General features: G+C 40.6%; 1 protein-coding gene across 4 annotated transcripts in view; it reads left to right on the forward strand.

The window, feature by feature from the left end:
- DOCK4 (dedicator of cytokinesis 4) overlaps positions 1-17,972 on the forward strand; it is a 481,885-nt gene that overhangs the window by 357,025 nt on the left and 106,888 nt on the right. For all 4 annotated transcript variants that reach the window (XM_061414091.1, XM_061414095.1, XM_061414093.1 and 1 more), the window contains exon 26: positions 2,861-2,959. In XM_061414091.1, coding sequence (XP_061270075.1) covers positions 2,861-2,959 — 99 coding nt within the window. The remainder of the gene's footprint in view (positions 1-2,860; positions 2,960-17,972) is intronic.

The raw sequence follows: 17,972 nt of genomic DNA on the forward strand, positions 1-17,972 counted from the left end.
GTGTGTGCACACACGTGTGTGTGTGTGTGCATGTACTCAGTCTCTCAGTCATGTCTGACTCTTGCAAGCCAGTGGTCTATAGTCCACTAGGCTCCTCCATCCACGGAATTTTCCATTTAAGAATACTGGAGTGGGTTGCCATATCCTCCTCCAGGGGATCTTCCCAACCCAGGGATTAAACTGCATCTCTTGCATCACCTGCATTGGCAGGTGGATTCTTTACCACTAACATGGCCATAAAGTAGCATCCTTGGGCCTCCCATAGCCTGGTGGCTTTGACTGTCTTGACTTAGCTACTGCTATTGGTAAATGCCACTTCTCTGAGCTTTTAGTCTCAAGTTGTACATATGAGTCTATAATATTTTCCCATGAAAACTCGAAGAATCCAATTCCCAATTAAACTGCATTTCTCTTAATCCACATTCACTTACCACTGGTTACCTCTCTTATTGTGCTTATACTGTTTTAAATGTACTTCAGTTCAGTTCAGTTCAGTTGCGCAGTCGTGTCCGACTCTTTGAGACCCCATGAATCACAGCATGCCAGGCCTCCCTGTCCATCACCAACTCCCGGAGTTTACTCAAACTCATGTCCATCAAGTCGGTGATGCCATCCAGCCATTTCATCCTCTATCATCCCCTTCTCCTCCCACCTTCAATCTTTCCCAGCTTCAGGGTCTTTTCTAATGAGTCAGTTCTTCGTATCAGGCGGACAAAGCATTGGAGTTTCAGCTTTAGTATCAGTCCTTCCAAAGAACACCCAGGACTGATCTCCTTCAGGATGGACTGGTTGTATCTTCTTGCAGTCCAAGGGACTCTCAAGAGTCTTCTCCAACACTACAGTTCAAAAGCATCAATTCTTTGGTGCTCAGCTTTCTTCACAGTCCAACTCTCACATCCATACATGACCACTGGAAAAACCATAGCCCTTGACTAGATGGACCTTTGTTGGCAAAGTAATGTCTCTGCTTTTGAATATTCTATCTAGGTTGGTCATAACTTTCCTTCCAAGGAGTAAGCATCTTTTAATTTCCTGGCTGCAATCACCATCTGCAGTGATTTGGGAGCCCCAAAAATAAAGTCTGACACTGTTTCCACTGTTTTCCCATCTATTTCCCATGAAGTGATGGGACCAGATGCCATGATCTTCATTTTCTGAATGTTGAGCTTTAAGCCAACTTTTTCACTCTCCTCTTTCACTTTCATCAAGAGGCTTTTTAGTTCCTCTTCACTTTCTGCCATAAGGGTGGTGTCATCTGCATATCTGAGGTTATTGATATTTCTCCCCGCAGTCTTGATTCCAGCTTGTGCTTCTTCCAGCCCTGTGTTTCTCATGATGTACTCTGCATATAAGTTCAATAAGCAGGGTGACAATATACAGCCTTGACTTAACTCCTTTTCCTATTGTACTTAAAAGTAGGTAAATTCTTTGCTGAGCAAAAGTTTCATTGAAAACAAATATTTTAAGTTAGAAATGCGTCAGGAAATGCAGCAATAATGATTTTGTGTGTGTATGTGTGCTCAGTCACTCAGTTGTGTCTGACTCTTTGTGACCCCATGGACTGAAGCCCTCTGATCTCCTCTGCCCATTGGATTTTCCAGGCAAGAGTGCTGGAGTGTATTGCCATTTCCTTCTCCAGTGGATCTTCCTAACCAAGGGATCTAACCCACCCACATCTCCTGTGTCTCCTGCTTTGGTGGGCAGATTCTTTTCCCTCTGAGTCACCAGGAAAGCCTGATAACAATTTTATAACTCCTCAAATCTGTGGATGCTATACATTTTTTTTCCTTTTCATTATTAATTTTTAAGATTTTGATTTTATAGGAGTCAGTTGCATAGCACCCAAGCACAAAAGAATCACAATTAACTTTAACTGTTCTTAGACTTGTGGTTGCTGAGGGAAGGAGGGGTAAAAGGGGAGGGATGGATTGGGAGTTTGGGGTTAGTGGGTACAAACTAGTATATACAGGATGGATAAACAAATTGTCCTCCTGTATAGCACAGTGGTCTATCTTCAATATCCTGTGATAAGCCATAATGGAAAATAATATGAAAAAGGACATATATAACAATCACTTTGCTGTACAACAGAAATTAACACATTGTAAATCAACTATATTTCAATAAAAATTTAAAAAATTAACTGGTCTTAAAAGGAGATTGAAACCAACATTATGCAGTGTATGGCTTTCTCTACACCCAGCAAGTTAGCTGATAGGCCCTCTAAAGAGCTGGAGAAGATCATAGGAATTTAAATATTGAGCAGGAAGTTATAGGAAGAGCTTGGAGTATAAAAAGCTGGAAATAACTCCAATTCTGCCAATTTCTTTTTAGCCCACCAAACCTATATTTTACTTTCTTTCAATTAGTATTCCCTGTGCTGTACAGCAGAAATTAACACAACATTGTAATCAACTATACTTCAATTAAAAAAAAGAAAGAAAAATTAGCATTATATTCCCTACCTTATAGCACTGATAAGAGGTTTAAATGATACAATGAACCAAGGCACAGTAAATGCTTAATAGTCAGAAGCCTCATTGCCTCACCTTCTTTAAGTGTATGTAGTTACTACCCTACGGACAAGCTTCCACCTAAGTTAAACACACACACACACACACACACACACACACACACTCTAAATTATAAAATGCATGTGTACCAAGTAAATGATCATCATCACAGGGAGAAATTTTGACTGTAATATCATGGTTAATTTAGATTAAGACAGTATCATGGGGTAAATTTGGATCTTAGTGGGTTTTTTCCTTGAGGTGTTCTATTTGAGAGTTGAAAGTAAGTTGTTGATGTTGTTTTATGTACTTGCTAAAAAAATATACTTGATCTTTTTCTTCATTAGGGGGAGTTTGTTGCTTGTCTCCTGTCCCTATTACGGCAAATGACAGATAGACATTATCAGCAGCTTCTTGATAGTTTCAACACAAAAGAAGAACTAAGGGTAAGTGACATTATACGGTGTTCTTTAGTATGTCTTTTTAGTTTCTCTTTTTCTTATTTATCATCATTCAGATAAATTTTTGACCATTGCTTTATCTGATTCCATTAAATTCTGTTTATCAGATTTATCCACAGATTTGCTCTTCTGTAAATTGACTTTTTAAAATTTCTGTACCCAAGCTAAGAAATTAACTCTTATTTTGGATAAGCATATAAGGTTTGAAACACCTATCATCAAAGTCCAATAAAGTAACCTAGAAATAGAGTAACAAAACTAATGAGACAAAATCAAATAGACTAAGTCTAGTAGTGGTAATGATGCCTTAATAGAAAATAAGGGAGAATATATTTTAGCTGATTTCATCCTGCTAAAGCCACAGTGAGAAGTTCTGGCTACAACATTCTGACTAGGGAGGCAGAGTTTATATTTGATATTCTCTATAGGCTGTAGTCTAATCACTATGCTATGCTACTCTGACAGTCTAACATTAAATAGGAAATATTGATGTCTGGTTTGTAAAAGTCTGATCTTTGCTAAAATTTAGGGAACCTTAATGCTTCCTTCCTTTAAGGCTTCCTGGTGTGCTGCCGTCCATGGGGTCGCAAAGAGTTGTATACAGATGGCAACTAAACAACAACAATGCTTCCTTTGTTCACTAAAATCTTAGAAGTTGATTGTCCTCAGTCATAGGAATGATCTGTCATTAATTATGTTTATTTCTCTACCATTGCTTCAGTTTCCAGACAGCTTTATACATACACCATCAAAATGGAAGGGTTTCTCTAGTGCTGGTGAAACCACCGTCCTTCTCAGATGGGACTTGAACCCACAATCTTTGACTTAGGAGGGGACTCAAAACCTGTCTTTCCTATTGAATCTGCTCACCTTCTCACCTGAACTTACTGAAGCTCAGGTTCTTTTGTTTTGTCACAGAAAGAATTCAGCAAGAGGCGAAGTGATAGGCAAACAGTGAGTTCATTAGCATAAGATGCTTGTGAAAGATACAGGTGGGCCAGCAAGAGTGCAACCCCAAGAACAAAGAGGGCTACATTTTTTGTAATCAAAGAAAAAGTGGGGAAAAGACTACCTTCTTCCTCGTTAGGGGGTAGATATAAAGGTTTTACATCATCAGTTCTGCCTTTGAACCCCGTGTGGTCTGAGACTGTCATGGCACTATTTAAGTCACATGTAGATTAGCAAAAGGGTGTTGCTGCTGCTGCCGCTAAGTCTCTTCAGTCGTGTCCGACTCTGTGTGACCCCATAGACGGCAGCCCACCAGGCTCCCCCGTCCCTGGGATTCTCCAGGCAAGAACACTGGAGTGGGTTGCCATTTCCTTCTCCAATGCAGGAAAGTGAAAAGTGAAAGCGAAGCCACTCATTCGTGTCCGACTCACAGCGACCCCAGGGACTGCAGCCTACCAGGCTCCTCAGTCCATGGTATTTTCCAGGCAAGAGTACTGGAGTGGGTTGCCATTGCCTTCTCCGGCAAAAGGGTGTTAACATATACTAAAATATAGTAATTCATCTCAGATTTTGGTATAATATCCTCTTTCAAATAGTTTCTTTCCCCTTTCACCTGTATTCCTGTCTTGACTACATACAGAAATTCTGCTCTTCAAAGACCATTAACTTCCTGACTTCGCGTAACGTATCTATTGTTTTGTGTTTTAACTATCACGACTTGTTCACAAGTCGAGTGTGTCTTTCACTTGAATGCACCTGATCTTCCTTAAAGGTGGTATAGATTGTTGCTAGGTTACTGTCTTTTTTTGAGTGATTAGCCTATAACAGTCTCACAAACCCTCTTAAAATTCTGTTTGTCTTTAATCCTCTAGTGAGATTCCCAAACTATTTAATTTCCCTCCTCTGTCTCTATCACTGAGGGATGAAAAATTATAAGACAGTGGATATAGTTACACTGTAAGAATTCCATGATTAAAAGCCTTCATGGTGTCAATGGATAGGGAAAAAGTGGAAGCAGTGTCAGATTTCATTTTGGGGGGCACCAGAATCACTGCAGATAGGGACTGCAGCCATGAAATTAAAAGATGCTCGCTCCTTGGAAGAAAAACTATGGCAAACCTAGACAGTGTATTAAAGAATAGAGAGATCACTGCTGACAAAGGTCCATATAGTCAAAGGTATGGTTTTTCCAATAGTCATGTATAGATGTGAAAGTTGGACCATAAAGAAGACTGAGCACTGAAGAATTGATGCTTCTGAACTGTGGTGCTGGAGAAGACTCTTGAGAGTCCCTTGGACAGCAGGGAGATCAAACCAGTGAATCCTAAAGGAAATCAGTCCTGAATACTCATTGGAAGGACTGGTGCTGAAGTTGAAGCTCCAAAACTTTGGCCACCTGATGTGAAGAGCCGACTCATTGGAAAAGACCCCGATGCTAGGAAAGATTGAGGGCAAGAGGAGAAGGATGCAATAGAGGATGAGATGAATGGATAGTATCACTGACTCATTGAACATGAGTTTGAGCAAACTCAGTGAAGAACAGGGAAGCGTGACGTGCTGCAGTCCATGGGGTCACAGATAGTTGGACATGACTTAGTGACCGAACAATGGTGTCTTAGAGCAATATTTATGGTTTCAATACAGACAGTGCATAAGGATCACTTCTGTTTGACTTTTAAAAGTTGTATGATCTCAGATGAATTTTTCAGTTACCTTGGATCAGTTTACAAGCTGAGTCATATGAAACAAAGAATAGATTTGGGCAGGTGTAATCTATTTGACAGTTGATTAGCATATGTCCAAGCCTGAAAATATCATGTTTTTCATGCTTGTATTAATATTTAATCTTGAGGTTAGAATTTAAAATGGATAGATGGATCTTAGAGCTTATCTACTCTACATACAGAAATCCATGTGATTAAAAAGGAAAATAATTGTGCAGTTATGAACTATCATTACAAGTTGAATATTTAACACAGCTGAGGAATCATTAGGTTTTACGAAGTTTATGACTTTGTATTTCAAAATTCACATAGGAAAAGATTACGTATTTTCACAGAGCCTAGGAATTAAAAAAAAAAAAAAGTGGAAAAGCATAAGCCAAAAATGAATTGTTTAATCTAGGTATTGAGTTTTCTGCTTTAATATTCATGTTAACAATAATAAAGCAAATGAAAATAATGAGTGGAATGTTTCATGTGACTTTTCCTTCGGTCAGCCAAATACTTTTTCAGAAGACAAATGTCCCTCTTCAAAATAGTGGGCCCTAAAAACAAAACAAAACTGGACTTTAAGGTCAGGAAAATTAATTACTGATATTACTTCATCTATCCTTTAGGAAATATAGATTGAGCAGTTCAGGCATACCAAGTGCTATCAGTGTTGTTATGTAACCAGCAACAAAAAGGCCAGTTCCTGCTGGGGGTGGAATCAAACAGGTAATGGCAGTGACATAGGCAAATGAGAGTGGTGAAGACACGGAGTTAACACGCAGTGCTTCGGAGCATCTAGGAACTGCAGCCAGCCCAAACTCAAGGCTAGAGGAAAACTTGCCAAAGGAAGTCTTGGCTGAAAACTGAGTAGCAGTGTGCTGGCCATGTTTGGCTAAGACATTCAGCTCTCTCAACTATGTTGTTGCTCAGTGGCGAAGCTGTGTCTGACTCTTCGTGACCCAATGGGCTGCAGCACACCAGGCTCCTCTGTCCTTCACTCTCTCCTGGAGTTTGCTCAGATTCATGTCCATTGAGTTGGTGATGCCTATCTAAGCATCTCTTCCTCTGCCGCCCCCTTCTTTCAGCTGTAATGTCACCCAGATATCCTGATATGCCACATCTGCCATTCTACCGTTATAATAGTTACTAGAATCTGGAATATCTTTGTTTATATATATCCCAATTCCTAGCTACTAGGTTATATAAGCTTCTTGACGTCTGAAACTATTGCTGGTTTGCTGTATCCTCAAGCTCAGAGCTTGCCTAACACATTGTCGGTATTCAGGCAGCATCTGTGAATTGATGGACTGACTGTGGAGTTTGGAAGAGAGTTGTAAAACATAAGCCTCTCTGAATATATGTAGACTTTATTATGAAGACATTGAAAAACTATGGAGGGTTTTAAGAAGGGACAGACGTGGTCACATTTGTATTAAGGAAGACCAATCTGGATGCACTATGGAATTATTGGATATTTGGTAAACTTGATGAGCATTTTCAATGCATTGGTGAGAATGGAAAGCCAAGGTGTCATAGACTGAGGGATTAAAAAAGAAAAAGATGTAGTGGATGTAAACTGTATTTCAAGAGGAATATAAGGTGTCTACCGAAGGAGAACTTGGGCTATTAGAGGAATATTTATCATGGAGAAAGCTTAAACATGTTGAAATATTAATAATCAGAGCTGGTAGAAAGGGAGACATAAAAATAAAAAGGTGCTAATTCACCAGGGAAAGTCCCTAAGAAAGCAGCAGGAGGGACCTAATTAATCTCACGCCTTGCCCAATGTAAGACTGGAAGGGAAATAACTAGAGTGAAGGCAGGCTGGAGGCATTTATCTTATGAAAGGCTAATTAGTCATCTGGTTTTCATCTGTATTTTAAAAATTCAGATGCCACCTTTTAGCATGTAAGTTTTTCATGTTCTCAATTTTCTTCAAAGTCAGATGTCTATATTCATGCTACTGAAACCTATGTTACAAGACTTTCCAAAGATGATTGCAGTGGTCCACAGTCCCTTAACTAGAGTCCTCATACCACATGTGTTGCAGAAATCAGAATGTTTGCTACTCTATAAAGATAATGTGGCACGTGTACTGTGAGTATCACCTATAGCATCTCCAGGAGTACTAGCAGTAGCAACTACAGTTTGACCCTTGAACACTGTGCAATTGAAAATCCACATGGAACCTATGGTCAGTCCTCTGTGTATGTGGTTCCTACCTGTGTTTCCTCTGTATCTATAGCTCCACATACACTGATTCAACCAGCTACGATTGTGCAGTATTGGGGTATTTACTATTGAAAAGCTGAAACTCCAATACTTTGGCCACCTGATGCAAAGAACTGACTCATTTGAAGAGACCCTGATGCTGGGAAAGACTGAAGGTGGGAGGAGAAGGGGACAACAGAGGATGAGATGGTTGGATGGCATCACCGACTCAATGGACATGAGTTTGAGCAAGTTCTGGGAGTTGGTGATGGACAGGGAAGCCTGGCGTGCTGGAATCTGTGGGCTCGCAAAGAGTCGGACCTGACTGAGCGGCTGAACAGAACTGAATTGAACTGAACTATTGAAAAAAATCTGTATAAGTGAATCTGCACAGCCCAAACCCATATTGTCAAGGGTCCACTGAATAATCAAACACCTCAGTGTTTCTACAGCTAAACAAAATATTCACTTTAGGTGGGATACATAAAGACCTTCTAAGTGGTTTGGTTTTGCTGCCAAATGGATCCACAAACCAAAAGTCTTAAGAGGACGGTGGGCTTTGTATTCTCATAAAGGAACTGAGGACCTCAAAAAGCAAACATTTAGTCTCATGGAACTGAATCTTATGGAAACCTGAGCAAACTTTTTGGCCAACTCAATACATACGCAGCACTCTTCTAAGAGGTTGATTAGCACTGACTCATTTAATCCTGAAAAGAACCCCATGAGGTACGCACTGCTGCTGCTGCTAAGTCGCTTCACTCGTGTGCGACTCTGTGTGACCCCATGGACTGTAGCCCAGCAGACTCCTCCATCCATGGGGTTTTCCAGGCAAGAGTACTGGAGTGGGGTGCCATTGCCTTCTCCAATGCATGAAAGTGAAAAGTGAAAGGGAAGTGGCTCAGTCGTGTCCGACTCTTAGCAACCCCATGGACTGCAGCCCACCAGGCTCCTCCATCCATGGGATTTTCCAGGCAAGAGTACTGGAGTGGGGTGCCATTGCCTTCTCCGAGGCAGGTACTATTATCACTTTATTGTATCAGTCGCTTGACTCAATAAATGTTCGTTGAGCACCTTGACTAGATGTCTGGGATATCAAGGCTAATAAAACAATCTCTATTAATGCCTTTTTGTTATTAGGGCATCTAAATCACTGTTATAAATGTGTGTGATATGTATTAATATAAACAACAGTGATGATGGCTAATAGTTACGGAGTCCCTCCTTACCTCACCCTCACCCTCACCGCCATGAACCAGATACAGTGCTAAACTCTTTTCTTACAGAGTCTCATTTCGTCAACCCCTGCAGTGAAGATTGATACTATTTCATTCCCAAGTAACTGGGAGGGTTAGGAATTCTATTAATGTCCCAGCTCTTGGCTTAGTCAGCAAAACTCAACTTTCCCCCATACTTTCATAACTCAAAATCTTTGATCTAAAATTGTATAACCTTTTCCTTTATCACCTCTTTAAAAGAAATGAGCTAGTTCTAGTCGTGAATTGCAGGTGTCTGAAAACACCAAAGTAGCAGAGGGAGAGTTTGGGGAGATTTTTTTTTTGGTTAGGTTAGAAATCGAATAAATAAGGAGTATCAGTAAGGAAAGATAAAGCCTCATTGTTGTTGTTCAGTCTCTAAGTCATGTCCAACTCTTTGTGACCCCATAAACTATGGCATGCGAGGCTTCTCTATCACTATCTCCCTGAGTTTGCTAAAACTCATGTCTATTGAGTCAATGATGCCATCCCACCATCTTATCCTCTGTTGCCCCTTTCTCCTCTTGCCCTCAATTTTTCCCAGCATCAGGGTCTTTTCCAGTGAGTCTGCTTTTTACATCAGGTGGCCAAAGTATTAGAGCTTCAGCATCAGTCCTTCCAATGAATCTTCAGGACTGATTTCCTTTAGGATTGACTGGTTTGATCTCCTTTCAGTGCAAGGGACTTTCAAGAGTCTTCTCCAACACCATAGTCCAAAACCATCAATTCTTTAGCACTCAGCTTTCTTTATGGTCCAACTCTCACATCCATACATGACTAATGGAAAACCATAGTTTTGACTATACGGACCTTTGTCAACAAAGTGATCTCTCTGCTAACTTTCTAGAGTGATTAATGAAAAATCATAGCTGATACTGGAATTAGACACTGAAAATCCCAATAACCCTACCAGTTTAAAGTAATAAAGCATATATCCTCTTTTCCTTCACACATATGTATTCTAATCCCCAGAGGTAACTACTGTTAACACAGATCAGATCAGATCAGATCAGTCGCTCAGTCGTGTCCGACTCTTTGAGACCCCATGAATCACAGCACGCCAGGCTTCCCTGTCCATCACCAACTCCTGGAGTTTACTCAAACTCATGTCCATCGAGTTGGTGATGCCATCCAGCCATTTCATCCTCTGTCATCCCCTTCTCCTCCCACCTTCAATCTTTCCCAGCTTCAGGGTCTTTTCTAATGAGTCAGTTCTTCATATCAGGTGGACAAAGCACTGGAGTTTCAGCTTTAGTATCAGTCCTTCCAAAGAACACCCAGGACTGATCTCCTTCAGGATGGACTGGTTGTATCTTCTTGCAGTCCAAGGGACTCTCAAGAGTCTTCTCCAACACCACAGTTCAAAAGCATCAATTCTTTGGTGCTCAGCTTTCTTCACAGTCCAACTCTCACATCCATACATGACCACTGGAAAAACCATAGCCTTGACTAGATGGACCTTTGTTGGCAAAGTAATGTCTCTGCTTTTGAATATTCTATCTAGGTTGGTCATAACTTTCCTTCCAAGGAGTAAGCGTCTTTTAATTTCATGGCTGCAATCACCATCTGCAGTGATTTGGGAGCCCCAAAAATAAAGTCTGACACTGTTTCCATTGTTTTCCCATCTATTTGCCATGAAGTGATGGGACCAGATGCCATGATCTTCGGTTTCTGAATGTTGAGCTTTAAGCCAACTTTTTCACTCTCCACTTTCACCTTCATCAAGAGGCTTTTTAGTTCCTCTTCACTTTCTGCCATAAGGGTGGTGTCATCTGCATATCTAAGGTTATTGATATTTCTCCCAGCAATCTTGATTCCAGCTTGTGTTTCTTCCAGTCCAGCGTTTCTCATGATGTACTCTGCATATAAGTTAAATAAACAGGGTGACAATATACAGCCTTGACGAACTCCTTTTCCTATTTGGAACCAGTCTGTTGTTCCATGTCCAGTTCTAACTGTTGCTTCCTGAGCTGCATACAAATTTCTCAAGAGGCAGATCAGGTGGTCTGGTATTCCCATCTCTTTCAGAATTTTCCACAGTTTATTGTGATCCACACAGTCAAAGGCTTTGGCATAGTCAATAAAGCAGAAATAGATGGTTTTCTGGAACTCTCTTGCTTTTCCCATGATCCAACGGATGTTGGCAATTTGATCTCTGGTTCCTTTGCCTTTTCTAAAACCAGCTTAAACATCTGGAAGTCCACGGTTCACATATTGCTGAAGCCTGGCTTGGAGAATTTTGAGCATTACTTTAGTAGCGTGTGAGATGAGTGCAATTGTGCAGTAGTTTGAGCATTCTTTGGCATTGCCTTTCTTTGGGATTGGAATGAAAACTGACCTTTTCCAGTCCTGTGGCCACTGCTGAGTTTTCCAAATTTGCTGGCATATTGCGTGCAGCACTTTCACAGCATCATCTTTTAGGATTTGGAATAGCTCAACTGGAATTCCATCACTTCCACTAGCTTTGTTTGTAGTGATGCTTTCTAAGGCCCACTTGACTTCACATTCCAGGATGTCTGGCTCTAGGTCAGTGATCACACCATCGTGATTATCTGAGTTGTGAAGATCTTTTTTGTACAGTTCTTCTGTGTATTCTTGCCACCTCTTCTTAATATCTTCTGCTTCTGTTAGGTCCATACCATTTCTCTCCTTTATCGATATCCTCAGGGTGTATCTTCGTAGACTGTTTTCTTTGCTGCATCCACATGCCTATGGATCATATTATTCATATGGGTTGCATTTCTCTTCACACAATAATGTATCATGGACATTATATAGCCCACTGCATCATTCATTTTTCTGAATATCATTACATAATGTTCCACACTTAATTATTCCCCTTTTGGTGAGCATTCAGTATGTTTATGACTTTTTCCATTGGAAAGAATCCTTCATGGGAATGTAAATTGGAATGTTATTATGGAGAACAGTATAGATTCCTTACAAAACTAAAAATAGAACTACCATATTGTCCTGTAATCTTAATCCTGGCCATGTATCTAGACAAAATTCTAATTTGAAAAGCTACATGCACTCCAATTTCATAGCCGCACTATTTATAATAGTCAAGTTATGGAAGCAACCTAAATGTCTATCAATGGAGGAATACATAAAGTTGTGGTATGTATATACAATGCACACCTGAAAGTAACACGACATTGTAAATTAACTACAATAAAAAGATTTAAAAAATGAAATAACTACCTTCTATCAAAAATATACATATGTATATATTAGTATAAAGAAGGGATCCTGCCATGTATATCTTAATGTCAATACATAGATCTCCATTGACTTGCACCCTTATTGCTGTAGAATGAATTTCTGGAATTTGAACTGTTGAATCATGGGATATACACATTCTAAATCTTATTTGGTGCTGACAAATTATATACTGAGATTTTCAAATTACTGTTTTGGTTGTTTATTATTTTTTTTTCTTCTTCTTATCAGTTCAAAGAGAGATTTGGCCTAGCCATTCCCCATTAGTCTGTAAATCAAAATGATTGTTGAAAGTATGTAGTTCTCAAGTATCTGCTAAGCCTCACGTGTTTGAACTCCATTCTTGCTTGGAGAGCTTGGGTGTTGGCAGAGTGACTATTGGAGTCGCTTCTAGCATCATGAACAGTAGGCTGTTTCTTCTCCCTGGTCTTCGGGCGCTTGTGTGTGAGTCATGGTCAGCTGCAGTGTGCAGGAGCGTGGCCCTTGGTGCTGCGCCTCTGTATTGTTTCTTTCCTTCTCTGGAACCTGCCATTATTTTAGAAATGAACAATAAGCAAAAACTAAGCAGTGATCAGAGTTTTTTCCTTCTGTAGTCAGTAATGTTTTATTATAACCCACCCTTTGTAATACACCCACCTTCTACCAGGGCTAAAGTTTTGTCCATATCCCTGACATTTTATGTATATAGAGAGCAGTAAAACTCCTGTTTTTTGCTGATTATGACTTTTCATATAGAGCTGTGAGGATCTTGCCCTAAGCTTGAGAGTATACATGTTCTGAAAGTTAGATACAGTACTATTATTACCTTTCATTGTCTCCCTTATATTAGCCCAATAGCTTCCAACATTGGAGAAGGCAATGGCACCCCACTCCAGTACTCTTGCCTGGAAAGTTCCATGGACGGAGGAGCCTGGTGGGCTGCAGTCCATGGGGTCGCGAAGAGTCGGACACGACTGAGCGACTTCACTTTCACTTTTCACTTTCCTGCATTGGAGAAGGAAATGGCAACCCACTCCAGTGTTCTTGCCTGGAGAATCCCAGGAACAGGGGAGCCTGGTGGGCTGCCGTCTATGGGGTCGCACAGAGTCGGACACGGCTGAAGTGACTTAGCAGCAGCAGCAGCTTCCAACAGTCATATCTGATCAAGTCTCAAGCCATCTATAAAACTCTGAGGCCTTAACATTATCTGCAGGACAAAACCCAGTCTCCTGATCATCTTCCTTATTTTCAATCTTCCTTCTACCCTCACTGTCCTCCATCCCTTCCCAAACACCTTTCATTGCTGTCAGTTAAGATTACTGTGATTACTTGTATATTCATCACAAACTGTATAGATAATTTTAAATTCCTGTTTCACCTCCTGCTTTAAATCTGGCTCAGGAGTCATTTAAAAAAAAAATTTAGTTTACAGTGTGCTGGGTCTTCATTGCTGTGTGGGCTTTTTCTCTACTTGCAGTGAGCGGGGCCTCCTCTCCAGCTGCGGTGTGTGGGCTTCTCACTGCAGTGGCATCTCTTGCGGAGCACGGGCTCTAGGGCATTGTGGGCTCAGTAGTTGTGGTTCCCGGGTTCTAGAGCATAGGCTGAATAGTTGCAGTTGTGGTGCATGGGCTTAGTGGCTCTGTAGCATGTGGGATCTTCCCGAATCAGAGATCGAATCCATGTCTCCTGCATTGGCAGGTGGATTCTTTACCACTGAGCCACCAGGGAAGCCCCCGATGTCACTTTTTAAAAATGAAGGCTTCACAGACCACAGTCCCTGTCTGTGAGAACATGTACATTTGTTTTCTTGTATTCTTGATGACTATGAGCTCTCTGAGCATAAGGACTCTGTGTCCTAAGCATTAAATCTTTATTGAGTGAATCAACCCTCATAATAAATGTCTGATTGCTTCAGAAGCCATCTTTTTCCATGAAGTTATTTCAACTTATAGTCTTTATTTTATTACAAAAAAAATTGTATAGTTCTTGAAGATTGAGGACCATTTGGAAGTTATTTTTGCATAATCTACTTAGTAAATTGTAAGGATATAAATTTCAATGTGATAAATTTTGATTAACACTCTTTAATTGAGTTCAGACCCTGAATCAACGGTGTCACATGTTTGAAATCTGTGGCATATTTTTAAAATAACATTTGACTATAGTCGAATCATGTTGTTATTGTTCAGGCACTGAGTTGTGTCTAACTCTGTTAGCCCACGGACAGCAGTGCACCAGGCTCTCATGTCCTTCACTGTCTTCTGGAGAGAAATTACTCAAATTCATTTCCATTGAGTCATTGATGCTATCTAACCATCTTATCCTCTGCCACCCTTTTCTCCTTTTGCCTTTTGCCTCCTTCAGTCTTTTCCAGCATCAGGGCTCTTTGCAAGAGGTGGCCAAAGCATTGGAGCTTCAGCCTCAGTCCTTCCAATGAATATTCAGGGTTGATTTCCTTTAGGATTGACTGGTTTGATCTCCCTGCTGTCCAAGGGACTCTCAAGAGTCTTCTCCAGAACCACATTTCGAAAGCATCAGTTCTTCAGTGCTCAGCCTTCTTTATGGTCTAGCTCTCACATCCGTACGTGACTACTGGAAAAGCCATAGCTTTCACTATATGGACCTTTGTCAGCAATGTGTACATAGAAGGCACTATCCCATTTACATGAGGAGACAGTGTCCCCGGCTGTCCAGTACCTCATGAGGCCTTTTCCCCCAGATTTCTTAACTGAGGTTTCATGATCTCCAAAGGCCTGCTTCTGTGCCTCACCAATTCTGTTTCATATACAACTGATTTCTATCTTGTGTTGTTCTGATACCATCGTATATTTAAACACAAAACATTGTGTTGTATATTGTAGTCAGAAAATCTTTGTGAAACAGGAGTGTGATCTTCTTACATGTATGTATAAAGTCCCTCAGTGTCTCTACATTGTCCTCAGGGTGAATTTCCAAACTGCTTACCAGGGAAAAGGTAGGAGATTCATTTGTCTTTTTATTTGCTTATTTATCTTTGGTCCATAGTTATTGTTACTATCCTGTTTATCCATCTTTTATGTATCCCTACCCACCTACCATTATATCTACAACTGTGGGCAAGAATCCGTTAGAAGAAATGGAGTAGCCATCATAGTCAACAAAAGAGTCCAAAATGCAGTACTTGGATGCAATCTCAGAAACGACAGAATGATCTCTGTGTTTCCAAGACAAACCATTCAGTAACACAGTAATCCAAGTCTATGCCCTGACCAATAATGCTGAAGAAGCTAAAGTTGAAGGCTTCTGTGAAGACCTACAAGACCTTCTAGAACTAACACCAAAAAAGATGTCCTTTTCATTATAGGGGACTGGTATGCAAAAGTAGGAAGTCAGGAAATATCTGGAGTAACAGACTAATTTGGTCTTGGAGTACAGAATGAAGCAGGGCAAAGGCTAACAGAGTTTTGCCAAGAGAATACACTGGATATAGCAAACACCCTCTTCCAACAACACAAGAGAAGACTCTACACATGGACATCATCAGATGATCAATACTGAAATCAGATTAATTATATTCTTTGCAGCCAAAGATGGAGAAGCTCTATATAGTCAGCAAAAACAAGGCTGGGAGCTGACTGTGGCTCAGATCATGAACTCCTTATTGCCAAATTCAGACTTAAATTGAAGAAAGTAGGGAAAACCACCAGACCATTGAGATCTAATGAGAGATCTAAGTCAAATCTCTTACGACTATACAGTGGAAGTGACAAGTAGATTCATTCGAGGGATTAGATCTGATAGAGTGCCTAAATAACTATGGATGGAGGAGGTTTGGAACCTTCAGCAGGAGGTAGGGATCAAGATAATCCCCAAGAAAAAGAAATGCAAAAAAGGCAAAACGATTATCTGAGGAGGGCTTACAAACAGCTATGAAAAGAAGAGAAACAAAAGGCAAAGGAGAAAAGGAAAGATATACCCATTTGATTGCAGAGTTCCAAAGAACAGCAAGGAGATAAGAAAGCCTTCCTCAGTGATCAATGCAAAGAAATAGAGGAAAACAATAGAATGGGAAAGACTAGAGATCTCAGAAAATTAGAGATATCAAGGGAACTTTTAATGCAAAGATGGGCTCAATAAAGGATGGAAATGGTATGGACCTAACAGAAGCAGAAGATACTATTAAGAGGTGGCAAGGATACACAGAAGAACTATACAAAAAAGGTCTTCAGGACCCAGATAATCATGATGGTGTGATCACTTACCTATAGCCAGACATCCTGGAATGCAAAGTCAGGTGGGCCTTAGGAAGCATCACTGCGAAAAAAGCTGTACAACGTTTTTCTTATTCCAGTTGAGCCATTTCAAATCCTAAAAGATGATGCTGTAAAAGTGCTGCACTCAATATGCCAGCAAATTTGGAAAACTCAGCAGTGGCCACAGGACTGGAAAAGGTCAGTTTTCATTCCAATCCCAAAGGTAATGCCAAAGAATGTTCAAATTACCACACAGTTGCACTTATCTGACACTCTAGTAAAGTAAGGCTCAAAATTCTCCAGGCCAGGCTTCAACAGTATGTGAACTGTGAACTTCCAGATGTTCAAGCTGGATTTAAAAAAGGCAAAGGAAGCAGAGATCAAATTGCCAACATCCACTGGATCATTGAAAAAGCACAAGAGTTCCAGAAAACCATCTACTTCTGCTTTATTGACTATGCCGAAGTCTTTGACTGCGTGGATCACATCAAACTGTGGAAAATTCTTCGAAAGCTGGGAATATCAGACCACCTGACCTGCCTCCTGAGAAATCTGTATGCAGGTGAAGAAGCAACAGTTAGAATTGGACATGGAACAGCAGACTGGTTCCAAATCGGGAAAGGAGTATGTCAAGGCTGTATATTGTCACCCTGCTTATTTAACTTATATGCAGAGTACATCATGAGAAATGCTGGACTGGATGAAGCACAAGCTAAAATCAAGATTGCTGGGAGAAATGTCAATAATCTCAGATATGCAGATGACACCACCCTTATGGCAGAAAGAGAACTATAGAGCCTCCTGATGAAAGTAAAAGAGGAGAGTGAAAAAGTTGGCTTAAAACTCAGCATTCAAAAAACTAAGATCATGGCACCTGGCCCCATCACTTCATGGCAAATAGATGGGGAAACAGTGGAAACAGTGACAGATTTTATTTTTGGGGGCTCCAGAATCACTGCAGATGGTGACTGCAGCCATGAAATAAAAGATGCTTGCTCCTTGGAAGAAAAGTTATGACCAACCTAGACAGCATATTAAAAAGCAAAGGCATTCCTTCGCCAGCAAAGGTCCATCTAGCCAAAGCTATGGTTTTTCCAGTGGTCATGTATGGATGTGATAGTTGGACTATAAAGAAAGCTGAGCACTGAAGAATTGATGCTTTTGAACTGTAGTGTTGGAGAAGACTCTTGAGAGTCCCTTAGACAGGAGTGAGATCCAACCCATCTATCCTAAAGGAGATCAGTCCTGAATATTCATTGGAAGGACTGATACTGCAGCTGAAACTCCAATACTTTGTCCACCTGATACGAAGAACTGACTCATTAGAAAAGACCTTGATGCTGGGAAAGATTGAAGGCGGGAGGAGAAGGGAGCGACAGAGGATGAGATGGTTGGATGGCATTACCAACTCAATGGACATGAGTTTGAGTCAACTCTG

The sequence above is a fragment of the Bos javanicus genome, chromosome 4 (genome assembly GCF_032452875.1).
Source record: "Bos javanicus breed banteng chromosome 4, ARS-OSU_banteng_1.0, whole genome shotgun sequence".
Classification (NCBI taxonomy): domain Eukaryota; kingdom Metazoa; phylum Chordata; class Mammalia; order Artiodactyla; family Bovidae; genus Bos; species Bos javanicus.